Raw genomic sequence first — 22,251 nt, forward strand, 5'->3', positions numbered from 1 at the left:
GGGTTTGAAGTTGATCCACGTTGCTCTGCCTTAAGGAACCTGGAACAGTTGAACATATTTTCTATAGAATATTTGAGAAATAAGCAAATAAAACCACCAAGCAACGCAGTCTTTATAAAACTAAAAAGTTGAAAGACTTGATCTACTTCAAAATGCCTCAAATCCTGTATAAGTTATTATATGACATGATAAATATAATAATAAATGTGCATTAATATCTAATTCATGCATTAAAATGGAAAAAAAGAGAAACCATCTTTAAATAGTTTCAAGAATACAATGAACTATAAATATTAATATATTTATTCTGTATACATTTCTAACGTTTAAACTGAGCACAATGAGGAGGAATGAGTCTGACTTCACAGGTGACATTCTAGTTATATCAGACTTCCAAGACTGTTTCCATTCTGAGAGTCAAATCAGTGCTCTCATTTTAAAATTCTCCTCTCTTTCTACATCTGGGGCGAACAAAAACGAGACAAAAGTACAATCTGAGCTTCAAATTTTTTTAAATGTTTCATGACAAAAAACTTCAGAGGGCAGTATTACACATGAAAATAGCCTGAAGAGCTTCCTGCAGCATGATGAACCTGTTGCTCTGTAACAGAAGCTCCCGACACCGAACGGAAGGTATCGATCACTGAGCTGCTCGTATCAAAGACCTCCGCTTTGTTTTAACAGCAGTGACTCAGCAGACACCGCACAGCAACGAACATTCATAAACTATGTCAGCTGTTTCCGTGATCACATTTCTAACAGGCAATGTGCTGAACCAGAGGCAGTGAAATGCAATCGCACGTCAATGGTCAAAACAAATATATTTATTAGGTAAAACTATACACAAAGTGAGGAAGGGGGGTAGGGGGGAGTGTAACCTAAACAAAGTCCTATTTCACTTCTCTGGTTATGTATTAAAGAAAACTTCATTCAACTTCTTCTAAAACATAGATAGGGACGACTGAAGGAGGTTTATAGAAACATCAGTGTGTCACCCACGGTAGTTAGCTATTTGAGATTATCTAACATCAAACAAAAAGGTTTCAAACACAGGAGACAACTCAAAAGTGCAACATCAGGACACAAAGGAAACCACGGCACTGATAGCTTAATTTAAAAACACATAAACAGACACGTCCAGGAGCGAGGACGTGTTCAAATTAACTTAACATAAAACAGAAAGATACCAAACCCAGCGCTCCAGAACTGTACTTCAGTCAGAGGACCCAAGCTGCAACCTTTATTTCTGTATACTTGAGTAAAGTAAAGTGCCAATGGCAGCTGCTCGTGCATCTACTGTATATGAACTTTCTTCCAGGCAGCTCTAGTGCATATAGATATAATTTGGTCCGAGCCGGTCAGTGCCAATTTTCATCGACCTAATTGATTTCCCCAATCATTTGTGCTAAGCCACTCAAGTGCTTAAAATGCTTCATTAAGACACTTAATTGAATAGACTTGAAGTTTTAGCGAGGTTTTGCTTGAGGTATGAATTTCAACTATGAAAAAGACCTAAACACCAGATGAGGACCACAAGTTTTGGTTTCAGGTATGAAAGCCCGTCCACAAATACTAAAACAGCCATTACTTAATATGCAAATGCATAATTGGATTAAGTGCTATTTGCATACAAATGCCACAGAAAGCATTTGCTCCACAGCTTTGGCAAACCTTTCAAAGATTTAATTCCACAGTTTGAAAAATACTTGACGTCTACTCCGTTAGCTTGATGGTATGAAAAGTGAGTAGAGTCATTTTAAGACAGTTCCTTAAAAAAATAGCTCGTTTGAGGATAAAATCCATTTCTTTTGGAAATACTAACTCGTAAAATTCTGATAACAACGCTCTTCCCCTCCTGGTCTTACTGTTCTTTGGCGGTACAGTAAAACCACATTTCAGTGTGTGCCTCATCTTTGGAGAAGTAAAGTTTACAGTTGATTTTGACGGGAGAAAACTTGAGTTCTAGTAGCTAAAAAAGTACCTTCACAAAAATGCACGGGCCAGTGGATGTAATATCTAACTTTCAGTTTCAAAACTAAGAGGAAGACCGGAGCCCTAAACGCTTCTGCTACAGATATACCAGTGTCTAATGTTGCACTTATGACCACAGGTTATGACAATGAGACGATCGCCTTAATTGGCGTTGTAGCAGTGCAGTCTGGATGATGAAGGCTGTGCAAAATGGCATTCTGAGGTCTCCCTTCCTCTCGGCACCCTCCAGCGAGGTGGCGAGGGCGCTCTTAGAGATGGGACTGTGAGGACGACGATGAGGGGGAGGAGGGCTGGGAGGGCAGCAGGCTGTGTGACCGTGAAGGTCGCTGGGGACGTGGATGCTGGGAGGCGGCGTCAGAGTCAGACGAATTCAGGCCAGGACTTCCTTCCTTGACCTCTGTGTCGAGCTGGGCTGGACACTCAAAGTGAACACAGTGGAACACCTGCAGGGAGATCACAGTCAGACACAATCAGGAGAAATCACCAGCTCCACATAGCACAAAGTTAAATTCTGCTCCGACGTAGGGTTTTGTTTCCTGTAGCATTAAAACAAGAAATAGACCGAAGCCTGACACCCACAGTAAAATGTGTTTTCACCTCATTCGCAGTATTATGAGTCCCAACAATACGGATGAAGGAAGCAGGCTGCTTATCAAACATCAAGGTCTGCCATGATCTGGAAGAGACAACATTGTCAAAATGTTTTTAGACTATTATCATGTAAAGCTGGTGATTAACTCATACAGTTCTAAATACAAATTTGCTGTCTCTTAATGTTATGGACTAAATGGAAAATAGCAGGAATGAATCAAAGCCTGATGACGGAAGTAATAAGACGAGGAAACAGGAGGCTCACCGACACGCCACCCTGGTGCGGTCCAACACCTTCGTCCACTGCTGCTGGTTGGTGGAGACTTCGATGTAGTAACTGTAGGAGCGCTCGTCACAGTCCCAAAGCAGCAGCCTGAACAGAGGACAGAGCTTTAATAACATCTACTGACTGGTTTTCTACTTCGCCATCTTGACACGTACCAGTGTTCAGTGTGATGCTGGTGATTATTGTGATGATTTGGGGGTAAATGGAATTTAGAACAGAAATACTACCACTCTCTGCATTTAATCTCACCCTGGTCACAGTTTTCAGTTGTAGCAGCTAAAATTAAAAGGTCTTGTTCATATCCAAATTTTAATGTTATGGATGAATTGGACATGGGCCAAGAAAGAACTCATTAAATTTTGGTGAGGATTCCAAAATCTTTTTTATCATTTTCTTCAACAGCGTGAGATAGGACTTTTTCCAATGTAGTGTTGATTCTCAGAGGAATCCTGATGAAGGAAATCAGGTATTTATGAATGTGAGATGGTGCAGATCCAAGATCTAGTGAATTTAAATGTGGTTTCATAAGGAGACTGTTGGGCCTCGGCGAAGGTGTGAGCTCTACTGAGTGACATTTTAATTGTGTTTGCCACCAGTGCAATCCGTCTATGTTGCACAATAAATGTTTGTTCCCAGGATTCTGGTGTAATTGTGTAAAGTTAAACAGTTTCTCGCTCCAGCTGACAACGTGGGCGGATCTACCTTAAGGATCCGATGGAGAAGGGCTGAGCCAGCTGGATGACGATGGCTCCAGAACCCAGCTGATGGCAGGTGTATCCAGAGTCCCAGTCGTAGTTGCGCGTGTCGCCGTTGAGCAAGGCATTTCTGCTACGGCTCACACCCTCGATGACACTGGCACAGGACGCGATGGTCGCCACATTCTCGCTGGGCACTGCAGACATGAAGCACAGGTTCAAAGAGTTGTTTTGCATCTTTACACGTTACCAGAGCACAGATCGAATCTAGAACAACACTGCAGCGTCGCAGGAAGTCACTTGTTGAAAACAGGGCAGACTACAGGTGCAGTGAAGACTTACCCACAAGTCCGTCCTCCAGGGTAAATGAGTGGTTGGTGAACATGCATTCAAAAGCCACGAGGTGGAAAACCTTGTTGACCGTGTTGTGTGTTCCCACGATGCGAACGTACCTGACACAAAAAGAAAAAACATCAGACGGAAAGTGATACAACCTATTTGGTTTAACACACTGGTCGTGGTTGATGGATAAGCTGTAAACAAATTTCTGTTATACAAACATAAAGAAATTAGTGAATAAATTAAAGGTGAATTACATCCAAACTGCCGTCCACACTCACATTATATATTTGTGTGTGTGTGTGTGTGTGTGTGTGTGTGTGTGTGTGTGTGTGTGTGTGTGTGTGTGTGTGTGTGTGTGTGTGTGTGTGTGTGTTCAGCATTGTTCTACCTGCAAACTTGTGGCGTGAAGTACAGATTCTGCCAGGAGCGGCAGAGGACCTTGGAATGGTCTACAACACGCACCCAGTCCAGCTCATCCATTGACACCTCGATGTAGTAGGAGTACGACCTTCAATCGTCAATTGGAACACAAAGCGCCTCACATTGAGTTTGACATTATGCATCAAGTCAGTTTAATGAGGTTAATTCAACAGCAAAAAACATACTAACTCACAAAACGTAGAACTATCCACTTGTGATCGGATCTCAGGACAGAAGCTTATATCATTGATAAAATGAAGTTGTGTCTGCACTTTATTATACAACAACACCCATGTGAATTATACATGGGTCCAAAGATAAAATTCACATCCCACTGTGGTAGTTTTTTTTGGCAGAGTGAGACAAGCTCGTCTTACCGGCTATCTCTGTCCCACAGCAGGAGGCGTATGTGGTTGATAATGAACGATTGTCCCAGTTTGACCTGGATCCCCGCCCTGCCGTCCTCCTCAATAGGATGTCTGGAGAAGCCATGGTCGAGGTCGTAGTTCTGGGTGTCTCCGTCCAGCAGCGCTGACTTCAGCTCCCCTTTCACCACCTGAGCTCCGTACTTCATGGTGGCGATGTTCTCCTCTGGTACTGTACCAAAAGCAAAGAAGTAAACACGATTACATTTTGCATTCAATGTTTGATCTGATCCACAGCAGTGGTAGTAACTGTAAGCAGGCGGAGGATGAAGGGCACTGACTAAGCATTCCCCGATAGTTGAGGTCCATGTTGCGGCTCTCAGAGCGGGTCTTAATGGCATCCAGCAGGTTGTCTGGGCTCAGAAGGCCGGACGGTCGCACCACGTTCAGCATCTCCGTCAGGGTCATGAGTGGCAGCCGCACCGCCGACATCACCTCATGCGAGTCAGCTCCCTCCCCGTGGTGCCGACTCCAGCGACTCAAGGCCAGGAAGATCTCCTTCTCGCTGGCAGCAAATGAGTCTCGGCTGACCACAGTCAGAAGAGCCATCTGTCAACACACACATTGTAATCAGCCCTTTAGACCTGATGCAACATATCCGTGTATATACCTTTAAAGCAAGTTTTATATGATGTCATCATTTTCAAGACATGTGAATGAAATACTTGCAGGAAAGGTGAAATGTATTATGGGAAACGTAAAGTAGCGTTTCAGACGATTTAAGCTAGGGGAGCGATACCGAAGAAGATCACAGCAGAGATTCATTGACGAAAACAACGATGAAAATAACAATTAAGAAGATTCAGAACCAGATGATAAATTTGTAAATAATAATGATGTTATTATTTTTTAGCAGATGAACGCATCGTAAAAACATCTTTATCAGAGACGTGTTGTGTGTCATTAGCTTTGCTCAAGCTCTGTGCACTGACACATGCTGTGGCCTAAAGTCCCGAGGTTACAAACACTCCAACATTTAAGGGACGTGACCTATGCTGTTCTGTCCTGCACACATCTCTCACCTGCCACTAGAGGCCACTGCTTCTCAGGTTTACGTTACACCAAAGGTATGGAAGATATTTACTGCCCAGTTTATTCTAAAATTCCAATAAATACATCATCATAAATGGAGAAATAATTAAGGTCATACTAATATGACAACGAACCAGATGCCATACTGATTGTGGCTCTTTGTGTGCTCTTCCATGATCCTGCCACTTCATACCTTAGAGAGCATGAGGAAACCATCAGAGCTCAACACTTCAGGTGCATGTCTGTCCATGTAGGCACAGCAGGCTGCACTGAGTGCGCTCAGAGAGTAGAGACTGGCTACGTCAAACACCAGGCAGACGTTGTTGGTGTGCAGGACGGTGCGGAGGAACTCAGAGGTGGAGTCCTCCAGCGGCTGCAGGCCGTAGCGGTGAGCCAAGCCCAGGAAGTCCAGCACCACCTCTTCTCGAGCGGAGCTGAGGCTGGCCCGTCCTGTGTACAGGTAGTTTAGCAGCATTGAGAAGGCTTCGGCCCGTGTCTCCTCCAGACACACCTCCGCCTGGGGCTGGGACTCTTTCATCCCCCCATACAGCAGGGCCCTGAAGGAGCCAGAACAAGCACATTACAGTCAATGAAATACAGGAGGTCCACAGGGCCAACACATCCAATCACAACATGAAATAATGTCTCTTCATCTTAATATGTACATTACACGGGGTAGTAAAGCAATCATGCCTTGATCAGATATCACAGCTTGCAAATTATTTTTGTAACAGCTAGGACTCTTTGTTAATACTTGACTGATTCTTAATTCTATTGATGACAAGAGCAGACGTTTCACGTGTGCACAGAAGCAGCATGAGTGTGAGTAGAACTTAAGCAGGAGCACAGGAAATCTGTCCAAGCAACAATATATCTGAGTGCAAGCGCAGCGTTTGGGCACAAGAGAAGCAAATCTAAGCACAAGCTGGGGCTATTGGGCGCGAGCAAAGCGTTTTGAGTGAAGATATTACAATATTGGAACATGAAGTCAATGAGTCCTGCTCTCGAACTGAAAGACCACGCTCTTGAATAAAGAGAAGAACAAAACCCTGTGATTAACTGTTGGCAAGAGGGCGGGGTGCAATTATTACAACTGTTAAAAGTGAGCTTACCCAGGGATCTGTAGGACTGAGGAAAGTAACGTTACAGACAAGACTGGACAGTTGAGACGATCACGGTTACCTGAAGTAGTGACACCGAGCTGCCAGGATGACCCGGTGTGCCGGGAAGCGCTTCTCCTCCACGATGAAGGTAACATCGCTGTACTCCTCGCCGAGCACCAGGGCGCCCAGCTGCTCCGACAGCAGGTGGATGTGGTCGATCTCCGACACAGAGGCAAGTGGTCGCAGGGGGTGACTGTTACTCATGGTCGACGGGTGCCACAGTCACATCTGACGCAGGAAAATATCATATTCAATATAAGTTTATAAAAGAAATGAAATTATTTTTTACATCACCTAAAGCAAAGTAAAGACGTTTTATAAGGACATATGCACATTTATATTTTGACTCATGTCCCCCCTCTTGAAGGTCCAGTGTGCAGAGGTTTGCATTCATAAGTGTGTTTTTATTAATTATTGAAGGAATTAGCTGAATACACACTGAACCTCTTAAGTATTTGCTCTTAACTTTTTGTTATTTTGGGGTTCTTACTCACATTCGTATAAACTGTACGATCAGCACAGTTAATGATTCGTTGTGGGACTAACATAGGATTTTCTTATCTTATATTTATCACTGCCTGTTATATATCCTTCTTCCACGTGCTTGACAACATTTATATTGTCTTTTTCCACTTGTGTGTGCTCACTGTGTGTGTTTTGTATGTATTTAGTTTATATTTCAATGAAAAACATCTGGAGGAAACAACAGAGAGAAACCAAACAGTGATCTGGTGATTTTCTTCACATGTGTACCATCTGTGTTCCAGATGTTATCTGGTACAGTTATATATAAAAGGACACAAACAGCAGTGGCGGATGTTTTGTTTCCCAAATTGAAATTTAATGGCGCAAAAGACTAAACGTGCACTTTCTTAGGGTCCTTACATTTAAACATGAATGTTGACGACCACAATTTGAATGGTCGTGACATCGTATCAGCATCGAACATGTGGAGTTTGTTCCGATGGGCTGACACGTAAACAAACATCACCAACATGTTCCAGTTTAACTGGGGATCATGGCAACTGGTGATGTGTTGTCTTTATTCCAGATGTTGTCGGTCGGTCGCAGATTTTTTCATTTTCACAAAGCGCCCGTGTCTGAAGTGCGGAGACACACTGAAGCTGTCGTTGGTGAACGTGCTTTTATTGGACGTGTTAAGCTTCATGCGTCCTCCTGTCGCTCCTCCTGTTCATCTACAGCAGGTTACTCACAGGATAAGTCTCCTTATGATGGCAATACCATGTTCAGTGTAGAAGAGGAAATGCTCTTCTACACTTTAACTTTGATACACAAGCTATGCAAACCCCTTTCTAATGCACAACATGGGTCAAAAGTGACACACCCACAACTCCAGCTTGATCCTGTGGAACAAAGTCTAGGTCCTCAGCATCGGAGGTTTCAGACTCAGAATCAAGACCAAGAATTGCCTCCTCCTCTTCCTCATCATGTTGTGAATTAGAAGGGTAGAGATACAAATATGATTATTATTCAAAAAGTAACAATGGAAAAATTAAAATAAGGATTTGTGTTGATCAATAACAAGTTAATTGGGGAATACCTGAAATAGTGAATGATGAAATTCATTCACTGCAGAATAATAGAAAATAAAAACGGAGGAGGACACGTGAAGCTCAACACGTCCAATAAAAGCACGTTCACCAACTTTACTCACAAAGACACCGCACGTGCTTCCACCTCGTTGGTGTGAGGGATGTTTTCATACGACACGTGTTTGGTGTGTGTGCATTGTAATGATCAACAGCAACAAACGACAGCACTGTGCGTGGAGCTGGCCACGCGTGTGTGTGTGTGTGTGTGTGTGTTCTTCATAACTCGCTGTGTCTCCTCTGAACCAAGAGCATCAGTTCGTGAAGCCTGTTATTGAGTCTGCAGGTTTGTTCTGTGTTGGGACGATCACCAGGTAACATGGGCGTTTCCTTAAAGCCCATCAGGTGTTCTACAGCTGATGAGTAGAACCTGCTTCATCCAGGTGAAGCAGCGAACATCTCAGCGGCGTCATGAGATCGTATTTCATCGACACCTTCAGGAGATCACAACGCGTCACACACGTTGTGAAAATCACAAATCTGCAACCGACCGACAACATCTGGATTCAAGACAACACATCCCCAGTTGCCATGATCCCCACTTAAACTGGAACACAGGAGGCACGCAGCTAGCTGATGCTAAATGCTAACTGCTAACAATAGAGCATTAACGATATAAATTCACAGCCACGTTGAGTTCCACTTTTCCTCAGAGACGCTGGTGAGACTGGTTCTGTGAAAGGGGAACCAGTATGATGTGGAAACAGCAGGAAGCTGGCGGAGCCGCGTTGTTTACAGCCGCGGACATTTGACACCTGAACCGACGTTAGCGAACAAACCGGATGTTTCTTCTCTGTTGTCAGGGTAAAACTCACCGAACAGCTTCATTCACTCCAGAGTTCAGACGAAGAAACACGTTAGAAACACGCAGATGCGGTGGTTTCCTCAGCGGAGACGAATTCAAGCAGCTGATTCACAACTCCTCCAACATCACACACACCGGAAACCCACTCTGGGTCAGACGGGGTCAACGGACAAGCACTTCCGGGGCGAGGAGCAGTTTTCCAAAATAAAACCGCTTACTTTTTATAAGACAATTGGACTCGTTATGGAGAAATGATCATTAGAACTTTCCGACAATTATTTGATAATAGTCGTCTGCATTTTCTACACAAATCCAGTGGTTGTAAATTAAAGGTCCAGTGTGAAAGATTTAGGTGAAAGGATCTATTGGCAGATATTGAATATAAAATATTACTAGCCATGTTTTTTACAGTAGCCCAGACTGGACAAACTAAACACCTTTTGAGTTTTTATGACAACTGAAGACTCCCACAGGTTCTCTCATGTTTGGAAAGGGAGGTGTAGGTGAGTGGTGTTCAGCTGCAACATGCAGCTTCACCACTAGATGTCACTAAATTCCACACACTGAACCTTTATCATGACGGTTTTGAGTGGAAAAGTGGAGTGGATAGAAAGTAAAAAATGTGATCCGTTTGCATCTCCACAGTTGTCACAGTTCTCTAAAATAATAATAATTAACTGTTATAATTTGATGTAAACACTTCTAATTATTATTCTATTATAACAATCAGTTGTTTTCTACGGCTGTAGCAGAACACAGAAAGACGTCAGTGACCGTTCAGTAAACACAAAGCAGACAGTGTTGTAGGGGTGTTCAATATTTTTAATATAATTTAGATATCATGTGAATGATAAGAGTTTTTTCTTAATAGATATAAAAACTTTTTGTCCTAATATGTGAGATGGAGGTGAGTTGTTGAACATATTTGTTTTACAACTGGAATGAAACAACATTAAAACACTGCAATAAAAATGGCTGTTTTTGCAACATTAATACAATTATGTCCATTTACGTGACATCACAGAGGTCAAGAAAAAAACCCAGCAGCTGCCTGCATCCACAGAAACACTTTCTGTTAGGAAAAGAAATACATGTGGTACACCGTGGAGGGTCGTGTGACAAATTAAACACACACCGCTCTCCTGGTAAACATGAATGTATCTCAAGGAAATGAAAATGAACATGAGATGAAGCTTGTGAAAACAATTCCCCGTTAAAAAAAACATGTACAAAGTAAGTACGTCCACACGAAGCCGTGTTATCATTGAAACAGTTTGCATATAAAAATGCAGCATTGTTGGGTTCTCTCGTCATTTTCATAAAGTTCTCCATCCACAATTAACACCTGAGCACTAGTGTTTGTCATTTTATCTGACAAAAGCTCTTTTCATAGTCGTGAGTTGACATCACTTCCTGTTCATGTTACTCACAGGTCATTAATACCTCCTCATTCCCGAGCTGCGAAGCTGCTGGGCTCATCAAATCAGTATTTTATGATCATAACCGAGGCTATTTCTTTTTCAATATTCTCATTATTGATCTCTCAAACCTTCCAAACTCCAAAGATTTCAGTTTTGATTATATGAAAGCAGTCAATCCTCGCTGGGACAATGACTCTGACAACAATGAATTATCAAAGCAGACATATGATACTTTTTCCGTCTTTTGATCCTCTTGTATTGTTTAGGTTTTCTGTGAATGTAAAAGTTCTGCAAAGATAAAAAAAAGCCCAAAGTCTGTGGTAAAAGGAAAATCAACAGAACAGGCAATACTTCCTCATTATCCTGATGTAGAATAATATGTCTCCTTTAAAAGTAGTTGCACATTATTTTTTCTGTTAACGGACAAACCATTTCAGCTCCAATAAAGACGCCAATTAGTAAGTTATTTACCGCTGATATACTGCTACATGGAATATAGCGTTTGTCAGCCTTTCATGATTCACCTACTAAAACTGGTTTTGTAAGGTATAAAAACTCCAGATTAATGTGGACATGCAGAGGAGAAAATGTTTTAGATTTAGCCGGATTGATGTGGACGTACTCTAGATCAGTGCAATAAAGTTAAAGAGAAGTCGTTCTGGTTGCTTGATCAGGGTTTTCTGCAGCGGGTGGGTGTGAGACTTTTCTCTTCAGTTCACTCAGCCTCCCGCAGCCTTGTCAGATTCACATTCCCTGATTCGACGTAAGGCTTCTCCAGCAGCTGGACTCATGTTCAGTTCAGCGAAGGGGAAGAACTTCAGCCAACAGCTGGTCAAATTCAGACCGTGGCTTCTTTTTGATTTATCCACTATCCGTGCCATATTAAAAAAGAAAGCAACCAGAAGCTGGAAGTCCTCTCCTGTGCTCCTCGCTGGCTGGTGAATTCATCAAAGTGGCTGGTCGAGTTGTGGAACATCAAACTTGGGTTCCCCCGGCCTTCCCCATTTTCTGTTTTTACAGTGCAAATCAGTAAGAAAAGTCCTTCTTACGTCCACTGTGCCTCACACTGACGGAGCCGTCACAAAGTGCCTCAGTTTGCAGGGAACGTTTCTTTTTTTGTTTGTTGGAAAACCCCCCCCCCCCTCAGTAACAAAACTAGAATCTCCATTAAAATAACAAGGAAAAATATACACAAATATATTATGTACATTTACACAAGCTCTCTAAAACATCAATCAAGACAAGGCTGCCTCATCCAAAGTGTTCATTAACAAAGTGCCATCATCATTTTGCGTCACGCGCTGATCGTGTTGCTGCTGGAGACGACCTGAAACTTCCTCTGCTTTTTCAAGTCCGCTCCAAAAATCAACCTCGAAAACACGTTACTTTCTCTTTCCTCCGCAAACAAAAAGGCAGAAAATTGGGAATAAACTCCCGACATACACAGCACGTCAAATCTCCAGGAACAACACGTCTTCAAAATGTTCACAAATGCCGGCAGCGTGTTGGCTGATGGGAAATTGCATTAAAGTTGATAAAAAAACTCCCTAAGTTGTATTGCAGTGTGTTAACGGGCAAATTATATTTACTGGATTATATTTTTTCAATTGTTGGCGTTCGTTGTTAATCAGGTATCGGACATGTTTGCTCCAATTTAAAAATCCAGACCGTGGTCATGGTGAATCTTGAACCTTGAGCAGCGACTTTAATTGCACAGCCATCTGTTCTCGGCTTTGGTTGCTGTGTTGAGGCTCGTTCTCTCCGAACCAGTGACTGGGCGGTTTGGGTAAGACACTGGGCGAGGGCGGCTCGCTGAACTTCGCTCCAGCGTAGACTTTCTCGCCATCTTTGAGGTATTCGGGGGCAGGTTCAGTGGGCAGTGCGCTCACCATCTTCACGTTGTTGGAGGAGTGGAGAGGTTTCTTCTGCTCTCCCGACGGAGGCAGGTGAAGAGAGGATGGCTTGTTGGGAGTGCTGTGATCTCTCTTCTTTGTGGCACGAGAAGCACCGGGTGTTTGGTCCTGCTTGGGCTTCTGGCTCCGGGTGTTCACATTTTGGTCCACTTGATCGTGTCGGGGAAGGTTGCGGGCCGTTTGGCCCCCGGGCTGAACGGCCCCTCGCTCCACTCGACCACCTTTGGATTTCAGCAGCTGCAAAAAAAAAGAAACGCAAGGTGAATAATCAAACAATATGACAAATAGATCACAATATTTAACTTCAAAAATTGAATAGTTATCATGTTGAGTGTAAAAGTTCATATTTGAAGTCGGAAACAAAGCATGCCTCAAATCTACAACAACAGATTATTTGGCCACTTGGGGGCAGCAGAAACAACAGAACATTGACAAATATATTACACCTTTTAAATGAATACACATCCAACTGCAACATAAGACAACATTCATTACCAAGCTTATGGCAATGCGTGAAGTACAGAGCTAGAGTCAGGACATTGTTAGCTTAGCGTCAGAGCTGAAACAATAAGTGGATGATTAACCTGTTTGGACTTTTCTTTAAAGGCAAAATGTCAAATAATTGTGGGCCTTGGTATGTGGAAAAGTGAATTCATAGACAAACTGGAGTGTAAAAGAGGACAATAATCAGCAATCCTAATGTTGTCAAATAAAATGTAATTGAGGATTCATATGACAGTTTAACCACAAATTTTATTATAAATATAAATATATAGAGATGGAATTAAGAAATAAACCATTGTATTAAAATTTTGAACCTAAATGCTTATTTTTCTGCATTGTTTATTCTGTAAAAAGTTTTCATATCGGAAAACACAAACAGATAAATTGGTTCTGAGGGAAACCTTAAACACACGTCTGTCTTTTTTTCACAAACATCTTTTCTTCTTTACCTGACCTATTTCAACATAGAGACACTAAATAGATATAGTAGATAATACTCTATTAAAAGATATTTTCTACAAGTTCCACTTGAATTTGTTTAAATAACCATTACAAATGTTTTTCAGGGAGCTTGTTGAGGTGCAAACTTCAACAAATCAATAACCCTGTCGCCGTGAGACAACGTTTCACCCACTTCATTCACCACAAAACAGTCCTGACACCTGTTGTTGTGAGTGTTGCACAACCTGCAGCTGCAGGAAGAGGAAGTGGAGCTTGCTCGTCAGATGACTACTTTCTTCAACACAAGAATTAGTAACTGCGTCACCTCAAACTGCCTCAGGCGCAACACAAGATTTAATCAGGATTAAAATCATTTTGTGGAAGAAAACATGGACATTTTATTAAGTGGACTGAGTTAAATACCTTTAAATGAGACAAATATACAAGCAAAACATTATTCCAGCTTCTGAATCGTTTTTTAAGTCATTCAGGGAATGTTTTTGTGGGTAATATAGTGAAAAAAGATCACTGCAGTTTTATAAAGGAAATACCTGTAATCTACCAGGGCCTTATGACAGTGCTATGTCACTGTCATAAAGTACTAATGAAAACTGATGAGTATTCAATACATGAAAGTGTGATAGTTAAAATATGACTTAACAGGTTAACCCATAATCAAAGCTGTTGTCGACGAGTATTCAGAGGACTCTCAGGAGTCAGTCAAATCTGAAGTACCTGTACTTTGAGTATTTGTGTTTTATGAAACGTATTACTTAATTATTTTTGAAACTGCGGTTACTTTACAGATAAGGATATAGAGCTTATAAAGTGCAGTACTTTACTGTGGAGTTCAAAACTACGAGGGGAAAACAGCTTTTAGTTAAAATACAAAAATATTCAAACTCATATGGATTAAATCGGGATTATTGTAACATGTTTACTTTGTGTTTCAGTGCTTATGAAAGGCTGAGAGTACTTCTACGAGATGATAGTAGATGAGTATCGTTCAGGTTAGGTTTCATTTTGACTCATGAACACAGTAACTAGCTGGTAAACAGCCTTAATGCCGGACAGCGCAGGGTGCAGGGGTCTCCCCCCCGGGGTCTCACCTCCTTCCCGGCCCCCGGTCGGAGCTGCTGGGGGCTCGGTGCCGGGGACTCGGGCGGCGCCGCGGCTCGGTTGGCGGGTGAAGCCGTCACGGTGTTGTTGTTGTTGCGGTCCGACAGGAGGATGCTCGGGCTGTTCCTCGGCTGCTTCTGCGGGTGGTGCAGCTTCCTCCCTCCCTTCTTCAGCAGCGCCTGCCTCGCTCGGCTCCCCGCGTTCACCCCATCGCAGCCGGAGATCAACTTGCCCGGGTTGTTGTTTTCCACGTTTCCGATGTTCGCCTCATCGCAGAGAGCCGGAGATCCGTCCAACATGTCCGTGAGGCGGCGGCAACATAAAACAGGCGAAGGAACTCCTGCTCCGGCTAGCTAACACAAGCTAACGGCTAGCTGCGCGAACAATACACGTTCTTATCAAAGCGGAAACGATTCTTTATCCAGTGTAAAGTTACGTGTGAATGATTTCTGCAATTCTGTCTAAAATATCGACCACGTCTGATTCCGCGCACGAGAAACGAGCCACTGAGAGCAGAAGCAGCACAAAAGCTAAACGATAGAGAGGCTTCACTTCCGGTTATAACCGACAGAGTCAACTTCCGGTTATAACCGGCAGAGTCAACTTCCGGTTATCGCTTTCAAAATTAGACTGCTTATTGACACGTGAAAGCACAGATTCATCAGAAATCTTAAATCAGAATAATCCAAATAGACAATACGTGTTCTGTCAATCAATACGTGATTAGTGATTAATAGTTTTAGCTGGACAAGCCCTATGAGACAAATTGTGATTTGTGACTATGGGCTATACAAATATAATATGATTGATGATTGCCTTGCCTTTTGACTGTTTCCTATTGTTTGCCTTAAACCTTTTTGAATAAATAGTAAAACTTTAATTAGTAGTACCTTGTAAATGTGTTTTGAAAGCTTCTATATGAATAACATTTAATATTTATTATTGTATATTCCGCTGGGTAGCTTTATCTTTCTTCTGCAAAATCTGATGAAGAAAATAAATAAGACATTTAACATTTACACTGGCACTGTAGTAATTTGGGGTGGTTCATAACATATACATTGTGGTGGATCTACAACATAAAGTAGTAATATTTCGATTTGCGTGATTACTGTATTTGAATGTGTTCTTATTTATTCATATTATTCAAGATAAGATAAAAATGTATTGATCCACACACTGGGGATATTCAGTTGTTACAGCAGCAGGTCAGAATGAGGTAGACAAGAGAATACAAAATATAAATCCATGTACATAATATACAGCTTCACTGTTTGTTTACTTATTTAGTATATTTTCACCGCAGTGTGTTTGTCACTTTCTACACCATTATTTTGTAAGATGTTCTCCTGACATCTGGTTTTATTCTGTGCAGCTTGACACATCTCATCTTACTGTTTCCAGTAAAGAGGTGATGAGTAATAAGGTGTTTCCAACTTCATCCAGTCAGTGACGTTTTCACCTTTCTCGTTGGCTGCACCTTTTTAAGGTGGAACAGGATCAACAGGAACAGACACGATAACATAGACATTCTGTAACAGGGCAGGAATGTGAATGATCAGGTGAGGACATTACCGGGTGTCATTATTATGGGATCTGCTCATTTCAGCCCAACAATGCATTTTTGTTTCTGGGCTAAAATAGAAGGTCAATGTAGCCTGGTTGGTTTCTCATCATACCTGCTGTCAGACCACATCAGCTTCTAGTCTACATTCAAACTTTATTTATATACAGACTTTATTACTCATCTGTGAGACTGATTTTAAACTAGAATGACACTCATTAGGAAACAGCCCTCCACCAAGGACCAACTAACAAACAAACAGACGCAAACATTTGGTAAGACAAAGTTTTACTGCAGACATTTTTTTTGTTCACAAACTCACCTTCATAACATTCAGTAAAACTCACGTCTCTGTGTATCTTCACTACGGCTACACCTTCACTTTAGAGCCAGGATCAACACTGACAGTAAATTGTTTGGCTGGTACTTTGTTTTTAATAATTTCGAGTTTCAAGTGCACAAAAGTTTGAAAAACTATTAATCATGAGAGAAACAAAAAACAATCCACTATACGTAACACGCTGATAAGTATTTGGCAAAGAGAACCAAGGAACTGAAAGGCAAATCTGAAACTCACACCAGGGAGGATATATTAAAGGTTCGTTTCAGTACAAAAAATATATATATAAACAATGTATAAATACAACATAAATGTCTAAATATCCACCCCTGTGAGTACAGTACATGTCATTTGTCACCATGACACTTGAAGGCAAATTAAAGAGACGTCCTGGAAGTGGTGCTGCGTCAGAGCTCAAGGCTGAGCTTCAGCTTCGGGCTCGTCATAGATGTAGCTGCCGACACCTCCAGTGTTTACACCTGAGAGAGAGAGAGGGAGAAAACGAGAGAGAGAGAGAGAGAAAACAATTAAGTAAACTGTGATGTCATCGTGTCACGTGCACACTGATACACAGAAACATGAGTTTTTGAAAATGGAAGGCGTTTTGCAAAAATCTCCCTTTTAGTCAGTTAGAAAGCAAAGAAGCTCAAACGCAGAGAAAAAAGTTCATCTGTTCAAAATGTCCACTTTAGTGTGAACAGACCGAGCGTCAGACGTGATAAACACGCTCGACCAATCGCAAGCAAGTCTTAGCTGTCAGTGACATCTCATCCCATTTTTATATCATCAAACAACTAATTCAAACCAAAATTGTTCGAAAAATGTACACGTGAACATACATTAGTGTGACAGGAGGAAAATGACCGGTTTCATTTGACGTATACTTTAACACGTCCCATCTGCGAACATGGAGGGGGCAGGGTTTTTGACCAATAGTGCAGCAAGCCACCAGGGGGCGATCAAGATAATTTGACCAGCCCACTCTGCTGCCCATCGTCTCTCACTTCTCACCTTTGGGTCCAAACAGCACAGCGTAGCACGGTTTGTGGCAGTACGGCTGTCCATCGTGCTGTAACAGGAAGACAACAATTCCATAGTTTTTATCAATTGAAAACAGCAAAATAAGATCGCACAATAAAAGACTTGTCCCGTGTCTCACCTCTGCGTGGCTGCCGGCAGACAGAGTCTTACTGCATCGGTCACAGCGCAGACAGGGCCGGTGCCAGTTCTTCCCAAGAGACGACACCTTCTCGGCTGCACACACACACGCCACCATGGAGACAGTCACTAAAGCAACTCGTTGAATTAGATACGTGCAAATGAAAAGATGCGATGTGCTCACCGAAATACACCGTCTTGTTACACCTGGGGCAGATGTTGGGTCCTCCGGAGAAAGATGAGAAGCTTGCAGCTGGAACAGTAACAGAATTGTAGTAACAGATTATTTGCTGTGGGAAGATTAGAGCTACAAGTTATTTTTCTGATCTGCAGATTTACAACTTGGGAGTGTCAGCTTGTGTGCAGTTTTTTTGCACGTACAATCTTGTATCTTGTCCAAACTTTTCTCCTCGAACACACACATCTTCAAATGATCACTCTGACTAATCACCATCACCACCATGGCTCCAATCTGAGGGTTTCCTTCCTCTCTGAATTCATCCTCTGGATTGTCGTCCCTACAACTTACTTCCCAGTACGTCACAGTAATAATTCATCAACTCCAGGGACCCGATCTAAACCTCCAGAGATGATTCTACTCTAGAACTCTGAATTTCTCTTCCTAACTGAAGATGGCTTTTTCTATTTTTTACTTCTCACCCTTCACTGGTCCCCGTGCGGGGGCTTTTTTCTCCTCCTCCGGTTTAGCATCTGTTTCCATGGAAACAGCCACAGGGGCTTCATTGACAGGAGCGTCGTACACGTAGGAACCAGCTCCCCCGATGTTCACGCCTGAAACACATGCAAACGATGCATTTATGACCCTGGAATTAATCAGAACGGATTACGCTGACTTCTAGACAAGAAGAACTTGCACCTTTTGGCCCAAAGAGGGCAGCGTAGCAGGGCTTGTGGCAAAAAGGCTTCCCGTCATGCTGTAAAATAGAAGAGAGAGAGGAGAGTGAGCAGAGCAACCAACCAGTGTTGCACTATTCCAACACAGATAAAAAAATCACAGACTTGTTCTCTCTGTTATTTTCTCTTTCACACCAATTTCAGCAGGAGGCGGGACAATGACGTATAAATTCTTCTGAGGAAATCAGGTTTTTTGTTGACAGTGCATCACTGGCGACGGCCATTACCACCAAAAAGCTCTCAAATGTGGACATGAAGCTGTAAAGACATTTGGACACAAATAGTCCAAATATACTCGACGTGAACACATCTGCCAAAGAAGAGTGAGTGTAACCTCAACATAGAACATGTGGTCTCTTTGAGATCAGACATGTGTGATTAATATTCTGTCGTTTCTGAGGTGTGGTAAGAAAGTCAGTGGAGTAACTGTGCAAGTTTGACCACCATGACACCCACGACTCCCTGCTGAGGTAACAGTGTGTATTTAAAACATCAAGTAGTTTTTATAGTTTCATCTATTTCATCAGGTTGATCCTTTCCCCTTCTGTAATGATCTATTTCATCAGTGGCTGCTGAAAGTCAAGGAAAGTTAAAAGCTTTAGTTTTAACAAGGTCAGCTCCTTTCACCTCAGCGTGGCCTCCTGGATTCAACGTCTTGCTGCAGCGTTCACATTTCAAGCAGAACTTGTGCCAGTCTTTCCCGAGAGACGACACTTTTTCCGCTGTGGAACAAAGAGACGAGACAAAACTCAGGACGTGTTCATCAAACCACATCGAAATGTTAAAGCGTTACCTCTGTAGACCAGACCGACCAGGACATATTAACTGCCAGAAAAGTTGGACGACGAATATTTTAATAAGTCCAAACCCGTTCCACTTTTCTGACCCCAGACATTTTTGTGCAGGAGCAGCCTTTGCAGAAAACTACTCGACTCGTCTACAGTGATTTATCTGTTTGTCCTCCTCCCAAAATATCCCTGCAGATATGACATGACACTTCCTGTTTAGACTCACTGACTGGGCCGCCTGTCAGAGTGATATCACCTTGGCGTCGACGGAGGAGGACGTGTAAGAAGCACATACACACATATGTTTGGTTATCTTTCCATAAGCTTTGGAATTGTAAGAATCTCCAGAACAAATCACATTCAATCGCTGTCATTTTTTAAACAATGATATCTGACTCTGCAGTTTGTTGATCGACATCTGCGCAAAAACAAAGCTTGAAATTCCAGAGTAGATAAAAGTTCTGAGCTTAAAAATCATTAGAAGCATTTCAACCACAACTCAAAGGACACAGCAGAGTTCATGAAATCCCATTTCAAATCAATTGAAACACATTTTTATTTAATTGAGCAAACTCATAAATATCAGTCACCTAAACATGCCAGATTTTTTAAAATCAAGATCCATGAATCATTCCGAGAAATCAACAGAAAATTTGAAAAACCCAATGTGTTGGAAGTGAAAGAAAAAATCCTTATAATAACATTTAAATTGGGAAATGGACCTAATTGACCTGGATCTCAGACCTAAGAACACTTGTTATTTATTGGTGTGATATACCTAAAATGTGATATACCTAAAATGTGATATACCTAAAATGACATAAACCATCTTTTTAATAAACAGACTATGAATCCAATCTATATTTAGATTCAACCCACTGACGCCTGCTCGGCATCGATAGTCAGATTTGTTCCCCATTAATTTTAGGAGAATAAAACAAACTCGCGTCCTGGAGGAGATAAGGACGAAGGGCAGATACAGAACAGACTCAAGATAATAAAGAGGTTATTAGATTTGGGTATATCTGGTGTGACATGACTGTAACATCCAGACTCCTGCTGTGTGTGTGGTATTCAGCACTGTTGTGTACAATAATATTCCTGTTAGCAGTGTAAGTCACTTATGTGTTATGGCTGCAACTATTTCATTATCATCAAATCTGCTAATTGGTCAGAATATGAATTGGTCTAAAAGACATTTGAAGGTTTCTCAGTAGAGTTCCACCAACAACAGTCCCTTTCAATATCTGTCCCTAATTATGTCTGTTTTTTTCATCAGGACCCTGAATGTTCAATCTAATAAATATGACTCACTATCTCACAGTTTCGACATTTTAATCTCAGAACATCCAACACAATAAATTTACAAAATCATTAAATTTATCAAAGAAAAACAATAAAAGAAACCTCTGATCGGTGGCTTGTATGTAGATCATCTGTAACTGTGGTATAATAAATCTGATTTCTCACTGGACACACACTATATAAGTCTATCAGTCTTTTCATGAGAAATGCTGACACACACACACACACACACACACACACACACACACACACACACACACACACACACACACACACACAGTCACGATGTCTCTGCTTCACTCACCGAAATACACCGTCTTGTCGCATTTAGGACATTTTGACGCCATGTTCCGTGAACAGGTGAAGGGTTCAATATCCAGTCGTCTGTCTCCGGGATGTCTGTCTGTCTGTCTGTCTGCAGCCGAGCGGAGCAGACACACCTCAGAAGAGGAGGATGATGGAGATGATGAAGATGAAGATGGGAGTGGCCGAAGCTCACATCCTCCCTCCATAACCCCGCCCCCACAATGACATCATTCAGCAGGAGAAGAATTGGTCCCCAAACACACACACACACACACACGCATACACACACACACACACACACACACCCACACACACACGGGTGACATGATATAAACATGATGGGATAAATTCCTATATTGTTACAGTGTAAATCATTTTTCATACACCTTACACCTCATTTGTGATGGCTGGTGCCTTTATTTTGGAATTGTGATGAATCCTGAATCCTAGCAGCTCTGTTTGTTTCCTCTGGTTGTTAGGCTGCTGGACAGTGCAGCTCTTCACGGGGAATGTTAAGTGATGCTCTGCGTTGCTCTGTATATTCTTGGCACCGTGATACCAGTAGAAAGCTGACACTGATTGACCTTCACTGTCTGATCACTTTAATGAATTAAGATAGATTGCAATTTGAACGTAGTTTGTTTAATGATTTATTTTTAGGCCAAACAAACTATTTAACCATATTTTCCTCTTCTGTCTTTTAATTATTTCACTTGATATATTGAAACATCCTTAAAAACTGCCACAGACAGATTAATCACAAAAAACTGAAACAGGGGACTAATTTAAATACCGATTCTCCCAGATCACAGCCACCAGAGGCCCTGCGTGGGCCAAACTGAGCTATGGGCCCCTATTCTTAGTTTGCCCTACATTACATACCAAATAAAGAAATAACAAGAAATGATGTTTGACATTTCAGGAATTACCAGTTGCTCCAGTCCAGGCGCCTGTGTAAAAATGTAATTTATAATTTGTCCACTGAACTGAGCTTATGTGAAATGAACCCATCGGCTGTTTCCCTCTGTTTCCAGTCTGCATGTTGATCTGAGCTTCATATTTCACCTGCAGAATTCAGAGGGATTTACATATCATCGTCAATATTTTTGGCAAATG

At 41.9% G+C, this 22,251-nt stretch overlaps 3 protein-coding genes across 5 annotated transcripts; all 3 read right to left on the minus strand.

Moving 5' to 3' along the window:
• Nucleotides 1-495: 495 nt before the first annotated feature.
• btbd9 (BTB (POZ) domain containing 9) lies at nucleotides 496-9,552 on the minus strand. 2 transcript variants are annotated; one of them, XM_034580005.1, is made up of 11 exons: nucleotides 9,372-9,552; nucleotides 6,966-7,174; nucleotides 5,977-6,340; nucleotides 5,033-5,300; nucleotides 4,704-4,923; nucleotides 4,295-4,414; nucleotides 3,907-4,016; nucleotides 3,572-3,761; nucleotides 2,849-2,956; nucleotides 2,590-2,668; nucleotides 496-2,435 (listed from the first exon to the last, which is right to left on the minus strand). In XM_034580005.1, exons 2-11 carry the CDS (start codon nucleotides 7,148-7,150, stop codon nucleotides 2,241-2,243), a joined length of 1,839 nt encoding a protein of 612 aa, XP_034435896.1. In that variant the 5' UTR covers nucleotides 7,151-7,174; nucleotides 9,372-9,552; the 3' UTR covers nucleotides 496-2,240. The 2 variants fall into 2 exon arrangements, with proteins under 2 accessions (XP_034435896.1, XP_034435898.1); XM_034580007.1 differs by lacking the exon at nucleotides 9,372-9,552 and adding an exon at nucleotides 9,168-9,314.
• Nucleotides 9,553-10,162: 610 nt separating this feature from the next.
• Nucleotides 10,163-15,301, minus strand: pnrc1 (proline-rich nuclear receptor coactivator 1). Of its 2 annotated transcripts, XM_034580061.1 has the most exons (3): nucleotides 14,750-15,301; nucleotides 12,425-12,932; nucleotides 10,163-12,386 (listed from the first exon to the last, which is right to left on the minus strand). In XM_034580061.1, exons 1-2 carry the CDS (start codon nucleotides 15,056-15,058, stop codon nucleotides 12,456-12,458), a joined length of 786 nt encoding a protein of 261 aa, XP_034435952.1. In that variant the 5' UTR covers nucleotides 15,059-15,301; the 3' UTR covers nucleotides 10,163-12,386; nucleotides 12,425-12,455. The 2 variants fall into 2 exon arrangements, with proteins under 2 accessions (XP_034435952.1, XP_034435951.1); XM_034580060.1 differs by having other exon boundaries at nucleotides 10,164-12,932.
• A 1,293-nt stretch (nucleotides 15,302-16,594) lies between these two features.
• Nucleotides 16,595-21,310, minus strand: crip2l (cysteine-rich protein 2-like). The gene is made up of 8 exons (XM_034580389.1): nucleotides 21,134-21,310; nucleotides 19,364-19,458; nucleotides 18,699-18,756; nucleotides 18,482-18,613; nucleotides 18,006-18,074; nucleotides 17,823-17,917; nucleotides 17,675-17,732; nucleotides 16,595-17,142 (listed from the first exon to the last, which is right to left on the minus strand). The coding sequence occupies exons 1-8, from the start codon at nucleotides 21,174-21,176 to the stop codon at nucleotides 17,078-17,080; spliced, it is 615 nt and encodes a 204-aa protein (XP_034436280.1). The 5' UTR covers nucleotides 21,177-21,310; the 3' UTR covers nucleotides 16,595-17,077.
• Nucleotides 21,311-22,251: the final 941 nt, after the last annotated feature.

This window comes from Hippoglossus hippoglossus, chromosome 24, assembly GCF_009819705.1.
Source record: "Hippoglossus hippoglossus isolate fHipHip1 chromosome 24, fHipHip1.pri, whole genome shotgun sequence".
Lineage (NCBI taxonomy): Eukaryota > Metazoa > Chordata > Actinopteri > Pleuronectiformes > Pleuronectidae > Hippoglossus > Hippoglossus hippoglossus.